This window comes from Bidens hawaiensis, unplaced genomic scaffold, assembly GCF_021521415.1.
Source record: "Bidens hawaiensis isolate Kalapana, Puna unplaced genomic scaffold, B.hawaiensis_p1.1 tig00016131_1, whole genome shotgun sequence".
Lineage (NCBI taxonomy): Eukaryota > Viridiplantae > Streptophyta > Magnoliopsida > Asterales > Asteraceae > Bidens > Bidens hawaiensis.
In genome coordinates, this window is record NW_027492470.1 from 614,956 (window position 1) to 622,930 (window position 7,975).

Here is a 7,975-nt window from a genome sequence, read left to right on the forward strand (position 1 = left end):
GTGCATCCAGGGGTGGTACACCCTGATAACCCGAATCAAGGGTTTGAAGATTTGCGCAACCGAGCGCAGTCTTCGTTCGTGGACGAGGGAGTTCTTCTACCTCTCTGCTCGCGCCATCCCCCTTGCCATGAAATTTAAAAATGGGCAAGCTCTCCCAAGCCTTCACGCCTCCAACTACCAGGAGGCGGAATGGTTCTCGAAGATATCCCGGGTCCAATCTCCGGTTTACCGGTTTGCGGAGTCCGGGATGGTGATGCTCGGGATGAGCCGGGTGTGGAAGGATGCGGATGCGCGAAAGATCCCAATCGTCCTCGAATACGGTTCGAACTCTGTTCCTTATGGTATGCTCTGTTTCTTTTTGTTGATTTAGAATTTCTTCTAACTTTTTTCCTGTTTATTTCAGAGGGGAACGACTTGCAGTCGCTCCTGCATCCGCGGGAGGCTGACAGTCCCGCCCGGATGGGTACTCGCGCTCTAGACGAGAACGAGTTGCCCATCCTAGAACAAACGGCGGATCGGTTTGTGGAGGTCTACCCGCTAGGCCACGAGATCCTGAGCGCCAGGCGGCCAGGTAAGGCGTTATTCGACCCTCGACCCCTCAATGTTGAAACCTCTGCTGGAATTCCTCTAATCTTATGTTCTGATGAGGAATCCGCAGATGGTCCTCCGTTGGTGCGGAAGAAGAAGGCTGCCGGCGGAAAGGGGAAGGAGAAGGTGGCCTCCACTGCCGATCCGGTGCCTCGGTCCGACTCCGAGGCCGAGAGCGAGGAGGTGGCGGCGAACCCCGGCGGTGAGAAGACCACCGCTCCGGAGGCTGTGACGACTGTCACCTCCGGAGAGCCCCGGATGACGGTGAGCGGCGCAAAGAGGCCGGCTCCATCGGGTTCATCCTCGCCTGTCCGTACTTTCAGGCTCAAGAAGACCCGTGAGTACAAACTTCCTTTATCTTTAACTTCATAGTTTTTCCATCATTAATACTTATCTTTTGTGCAGGCGTGGATGTTGACGCATTCCAGGGTGGAGCGCAGATGAGTACCTCCCCGCCGATGACGGTAGGCTTGGTCAGCCTACCTGAGGCGACGACCCAGGCGCCTGCGCCTGCTTCCGCTGGTTCAGTTGCTCACTCCTTTGAGCCGACTATTCCAGCTGTGATGACGTCACCGCCGGCTGTGAGTGCTATTTTTACAGCATCTTTCACCGAGCCGGCGGTTACTATTGCTGCGGATTCCGCAGCGGCGACCGCGGCGGCTGTTAACATGCCGCCTCCGTCATCGGCCACGACGGCCGATCCTTCAGGTATGCCCGGGGCTTATCGCCAACCTCTGCCTCCTTCCCATCTGCCTGACCTCTTTGATGGATTTCCGTTGGGTTCAGGTGATGGGTTTGGCGGCTATCGGCCTGTTATTGACCCTACAGGTGCGTAGGGTTCTTTTGGCCTATTTTATATATTTTTATCATCTTTTCCTAACTGCCTTATGTTTTTTTGCAGTGTCGGATTCCAATGAAGTGTATGTTCCACGATGGAACATCTGCCGAGGAACAACCCTTCGCACCCCTGTGGAGTGCGTGGAGTGGGCTCGTCACGCTGCTCCCAGTGGTGCGTTGGGGGAAGCCATGGCTAGCTACCAGGAGGGTAGGCTAACCAATGAGCTTCGGGTTCTCCTGGCCCGGATGCAGCCGCGCGTCGAGCTGCTTTGTCGTGAAAACGACAAGTTAAAAGCAGCTCGCAATAAAGAAGTAGCTCAGGCGCGGGCTGTCCGGGAGGAGAACCAAAGGCTTACCGCAGTGGCTGCGGAAAAGGAGAAGGCATTCAAGGCCCTCGAGGTTGAAGTTCAGGCCCGGCTCGAGGCCCGTTCCAAGGCTGCCCAAGCTGTTAATGAACAGCTTCGGCTGGCTAAGGAAACTGCAAGGAACGCAACCGAGAGGGCCACCAAGGCTGAAGCTGTTGCTGAGCCTCTACGCGTGGAGAATGAGGAGCTTAAGGCCAAATTAGAGGCTCTCCAGCAGGCTCATACTTTAAAAGTTGGGATTATCAGTAGCCAATTCATTAGTTGGAACCAGCAATGACCAAAAAACAATAGTTGAGGTCATTAAAAACCAATATACCTAATTATTATAAGAAAAATCTATATAAAAGGTTATGATAAAATGCAACTATTATATTTGTGAATACTAATGGATTGTAAAGAAAAAGAAAAGGTTTATAAAGGAGGGATGAATTGCTTATGTCACCAAAACAGGTTTGTAGTCGTTTTGCATCAAAGATGCTCTGCTCTGGGAATGGTCTTAGCGGGTGTTCATGAGGATGCTTGCAACACTCGTGGTAGTGAAGCGTATATTTGTATGGGATATAATAACAAAACTTTGACAAACTAATGAGTCTATCTAGGGCTGTCTTCGATAATTTAAATGTCTCGGCCGAGCTGAAATGAATAGACCCTTAGGCTATAGAGGTGCACAAATAACCCGAACCCGGAACCGGGTTTTTTATATCTGGGTTTTTAGTACCCGAACTCGTACCCGACCTTACTCATAGGGTACGGATAGGGTATGTATTTCAGTACCAAAACCCGTACCCGAACCGGACCCGATTTGTATCGGCTAATACCTAAAAACCGGAACCGATTCCATACCCGGAACCAGGTTTTTCTAATATCCAAAACCAGGTTTCTCAAATATCCAAAAAATACCCTTAAAAAGTGCAGCCCCTTAAAAAAATCCAATCTATACCCAAAAATACCAGAAAAAAGCCCAAAAAAAACCCTAAAATAGGGTTTTTTCAATACCCGAAAATGGGGTATTTAAATACCCGGTTATATACTCGACACGAACCCAATGCATATGGTATGGTTTTTAGAGATAATACCGGACTCGATCCGGGTATTGCCAAAGACTGATTTTCTAATACCCGGTCATACCTGAACCCGGTTTTATACCTGGAACCAGGCATTTAAAAAACCTGATTTGTGCACCTCTATCTTAGGCCCCAACGAGTAACGAAATATAAAAAGACCTGTAGGCCCAATATCCCAAATGAGTTATGGGTAAAAAATGATTAGGCCTAATTTCTAATAAAAAGATTAAGATTTGTACCTATTTTTATAAAGAAAATTTTAAAAAATATGTAAAAGTTTATATATAAAAAAATATTTTATACCCCAAAAAATTAAGTGTCTCGGCCGGTTGTCTGAGTTACCCTACCCAAAAGCCGGCATTGAGTCTAACTACACTTACAAATAACGATGGCGACTAATTTATATAATGATATGTAAGGATTTTGAACTTGCTGAACGTATTTGCAAATCCACCATGGGACAATGCCGTATGGTTAGTCTTTTTTCTTAATTTGGGTATATTTAAAACAATATCTTTCTATATAATATATTTTTGGTAGATACTTTAAAGACTAACTTGTGGGGCACGTACATGAATGTACACACTAATAATTAATCCATTGAAACATAAAATACGTGTGTAAACATTAATCCTCCAATAATAAATTTTCTACTTAAATACAAATTCGCATTAATTACCATACGTTGTATGTTAAGAACAAAGTAGACAACTTCCACAAATTCATGGATACAAAGTTAATAATCATTTATTATAGCTACAAACTTTTTTGCAAAACCTTGGTCAAAACTTAGACATGATCAGTCAACGACTTATGTGTTCAGACGTAAACGAGTACGATACGTATCCACAAACACACACAAACACATTATATAAGTTCACACATGCATTCTCTCTAAAACACTATACCCTTTATCTACATTGTAAAAATGATCACCGGAAAGGATTTTTACGCGATCGTGACCGCGATGGTGCCGCTATACATCGCCATGCTTCTCGCTTACGGCAGCGTTCGATGGTGGAAGATTTTCACACCCGACCAGTGTGCGGGTATTAATCGTTTTGTCGCCATATTCGCTGTCCCGTTACTGTCTTTCCATTTCATCTCCATGGGTGATCCTTACGCCATGAACTTCAAGTTCATCGGGGCCGACAGCCTCCAGAAAGTCATCATTCTGTTCGTTCTAGGCCTCTGGACAAAGTTCACAAAATACGGAACCTTTGAATGGATGATCACCCTCTTCTCTCTTTCTACTCTCCCTAACACGCTCGTGATCGGAATACCGTTGTTAACAGCGATGTACGGTGAGCGTTCGGCCGCGTTAATGGTTCAGGTGGTTGTCATGCAATGCATTGTGTGGTACACTTTGCTTTTGTTTATGTTTGAGTTTCGTGCTGCGAAAACCCTAATTATGGAAAGGTTTCCAGGCGCGGGAGGTGATATTGGCTCGATTCAGGTCGAATCCGACGTCGTTTCACTTGACGCGCAAGATTTTCTTGAGACATCCGCGGAGGTTGGGAACGACGGGAAGTTGCATATTACGGTGAGAAGGTCGAGTGCGTCAAGACGGTCGACCGGAGTTGGCTCGCTTACCGGTGTCGAAATTTATAGTGTAAGTTCATCCGCGGTTCAGTCTCCGAGAGGTTCGTATGTGAACCAATCGGATTTTAATTCTGTTGTGGGGTTTCCTGGGGGTCGGTTATCGAATTTCGGCCCCGCGGATGATGTGTACTCGATTCAGTTGTCGAGGGGTCACACCCCGACCTCTCGACACTCGAATTTTGAAGATGAACCGGCTCGAAGGTCTCTCAACATGACGCCATATTTTAGCGTTACAAAAGACCAACAAGCACCACCAATGAGGCTGAATCATGATGACCACATGTTTGGTCGAAGCTCTAGCGCGCCGGTTATTGCAAAAGGTGGCCGCGCCCGTTCGAAGCTCCACGCAACGACGGAACAACCGTCGCGCGATCTTAGCAAACTTGGAGGTAAATATATAGCTGAATTTTTTATTTTTTTTCTTACATAATTTGTCCGAGACATGGTTGTAGAGTTGAAAGAAATTGAAATCGAGATAAGCGGGGACCAGGAGAGGACCAAACTGGGTGTCGTGGAGCACCAGCCCGACACAAACCAAGGGCCCGGGAACAAGATGCCGTCTGCGGGTGTGATGGCCCGGTTGATACTGTTGATGGTGTGGCGAAAACTGATAAGGAACCCTAACACATACGCCAGTCTCATAGGCTTAGTTTGGGCTTTGGTGTCCTACAGGTGAAACCTTAGTTTGTTTTTCATTTAAAGGAAATAAATTTATTTTGAAAATTATGTTAGTAAAGTTCATCAAATTAAAACAATAAATTAAATCGTTTCTTTAACAGAGTATTTCTATTACAGGTGGCATTTGAAAATGCCAAAATTAGTAGATGATTCAATCTCCTTGATCTCCAAAACTGGTCTTGGGATGGCTATGTTCAGCCTAGGTAAGTTATTAATGCATTGGTTTTTAATTTAAATTTAAACCATATACATATAAAATAGATATATGCTTATATTTGTACATGTTTATGGATGAGGGTAAAAATATATACTTTTTTTAGTACACAACTTTTCTTTTTATTAGAGAATGGGCATGGCAAGAAAAAATGTTACTTTTAGTCTAACCCAAATAATAGTATCTAAACTTAATTTATCTCAAAATATATATACATATACTTATATAAAACCATCTATATGAAAATATCTCTTACCTTAACAAAATATAGGTGTTATGTTATCTTACAAAAGAACTTGTTACAAAAATTATAATAATAAAAAGGGTTAAAGATAACACACCAATTTTATTACTTAAAAACTTAGACTATAAGTTTACATATAAGAGTTTAGTTTGTCACCATATTGGAGTAATAAAGCCCGACTACACATAAAATCGAGCTCCATGACATTTTTATATACATATTTAACCTTTTGTTTTCTAATGTTTTTGTATATTTGACACTAAATAATATTTAACTTTTTTTAAACATTTTATTAAACACAAACAAAACCATGGTCAATATACACCGTCACGTTTTTTCGTTTCAATTTGTTGTAAGACCCTTTTTTTGGTTTTAATTTTATTGTAAGATCCCTTTTTAAAATGTCATATGCTTTTGTTACTGTCGTAAATTATAATTTTAGCTGTTATAAAAGGCGACATAATGCCAAAAAGTTTAAGAACAAAATCAATTAATCAATCAATCATACCCAGTAAAATCCCACCGACAGCAAAGCTATAAGTAGGGTCTGGGGAGGGTGGGATGTAGGCACACCGTACCTCTATTCAAAGGAATAAAGAGGTGGCTTCCAGAGAGACCCTCGGCTCTAAGTACATGTGTATGAAGCAAAATAAAGGAAATCAAAGTTTAACAGTTATATAAAAACTACTACTAATTATAATAATATTAATAATAAGATCACAGTTTAACAGCTATATAAAAGCTAATAATAATTATAATAATAAAAATAATATATGTAAGGGAAATACCATTATGGTATGTGACCTAAATAAGTTAAGTTTAAGAACAAAATAAATACAATAAAGTTGTTGGGTTTTTTCGCAACAATATTGTCGAGGTTGTCCCTTAGGCTGAGGGGTGTGGGGCTTCAACGGGGGCGCTAGAGCCCCTCCGCTCGCGCCCCCAGGCGCTAAAACCACACCACCGGGGCGCTAACGCGAAAAACAATGCAGGCATGAGCTGGTTAGCGGGAGAGAGAGAGAGGAGCACATCTTTTGAGGTATTTTGGACCGTTGGGAGCCGAAAAAAACAAAAAAAATATATATTTTCTATATAGGTTTACGGAAAAGAGCCGTTGAGCTCATATTAAATTAAAAAAAAAATATTTTCTTAAAACTATAAATATATACCTTTATAAAATATACTTCATTTCACAATTATAACCCTTTCCTCCTAAAATCCTCTAAAAACTAACACAAAAAAATGTCGTTGTTTGAATATATTTATAAAAAAATAAAAAATAAAAATTTTCGCTGGAGCCCCTGCTGGAGCCCCTCCACACCAGGGGCCAGGGCTCCAACGGGGCTCCAACAACCCCCTTATCCAGTTTCTCTCTCTGCCACACATCATAATATTATTGGTTGGAGCCCCCACTAAAGCCCCCATTAAAGCCTCCCACACCCCTCGCCTTAGTTATATGCACTTTATGCTGTCATGTGATTGAACCGGCATGTGATCGAATCCTGTTTTGTTGTGGCTGTCTCTTAAAGTTCTAGACCTTTAACGGTCATACGTTATATACTTTTTTGTCGTGTTTTTAATCACTCTACTTTCTTGATTTGCTCCAAACTTCCCCTTTTTTTACTTAAAAAATAACTATCATGTTTTAAGGTTTGTTTATGGCGCTTCAACCTAAGTTAATAGCATGTGGGAAGTCAAAGGCTATGCTTTCTATATTAGTGAAGTTTCTGATAGGACCGTTGGTAGCCGCGTTGTCTGCATTTCTGGTTGGCCTTCGCAGTACCCTTTTTCGTGTCGCTGTCGTTCAGGTATATGTTCCATTAACGCGTTCTTGCAGCATTTATAAATGTTTTAAGTTTGTATAGCTCAAGACTAGTTTTGATCTGATATTCGTTTTTTTATGTACATTGGTAGGCTACACTATCAGCAGGGATTGTACCGTTTGTTTTCGCTAAGGAATACGATGTTCATGCAACAATTCTTAGTACTTCGTAAGCATATATGATCCTCATAAGAAGGGGTTGTATTCTAGTTATTTGTTTGTTTATTTGTATGAACTCATATTGAACTTTGTTCGTTTCAGGGTTATCTTTGGAATGTTGATAACAGTGCCCATAACTATATGCTACTACATCATTCTTGAACTCTAGAGATAAATAGATAAGCATACAGAGTTTTGATGAAATATGTTGGAAGGATCTACCAAATGATGACTCTTGATGAGTAGTAGAATTCACAAGGTGATCTCGGATGAAGATATATAACATCTAGGATATTTTGTTGTAGTTGATTTCGTCTATCTACTAAAATTCCTTAGTTAAAAGTTTTATGACTGAGCTATGCGTCTAGATTTTTTTTATTCAAATCGATTACAAATTGGGTT

At 41.9% G+C, this 7,975-nt stretch overlaps 1 protein-coding gene across 1 annotated transcript; it reads left to right on the top strand.

Annotated features, from left to right (window-relative positions):
- Positions 1-3,782: 3,782 nt before the first annotated feature.
- LOC143550720 (auxin efflux carrier component 4-like) lies at positions 3,783-7,742 on the top strand. Its single transcript, XM_077041321.1, has 6 exons — positions 3,783-4,845; positions 4,909-5,128; positions 5,252-5,337; positions 7,243-7,400; positions 7,507-7,583; positions 7,676-7,742. The coding sequence occupies exons 1-6, from the start codon at positions 3,783-3,785 to the stop codon at positions 7,740-7,742; spliced, it is 1,671 nt and encodes a 556-aa protein (XP_076897436.1).
- Positions 7,743-7,975: the final 233 nt, after the last annotated feature.

Bases quoted from the DNA above. Each gene is read 5' to 3' on its own strand.
- LOC143550720 (XM_077041321.1), top strand. From the start codon at position 3,783: ATGATCACCGGAAAGGATTTTTACGCGATCGTGACCGCGATGGTGCCG. The intron at 4,846-4,908 runs GTAAATATATAG...ACATGGTTGTAG, and splicing joins CGATCTTAGCAAACTTGGAG to AGTTGAAAGAAATTGAAATC. The intron at 7,584-7,675 runs GTAAGCATATAT...TGTTCGTTTCAG, and splicing joins GCAACAATTCTTAGTACTTC to GGTTATCTTTGGAATGTTGA.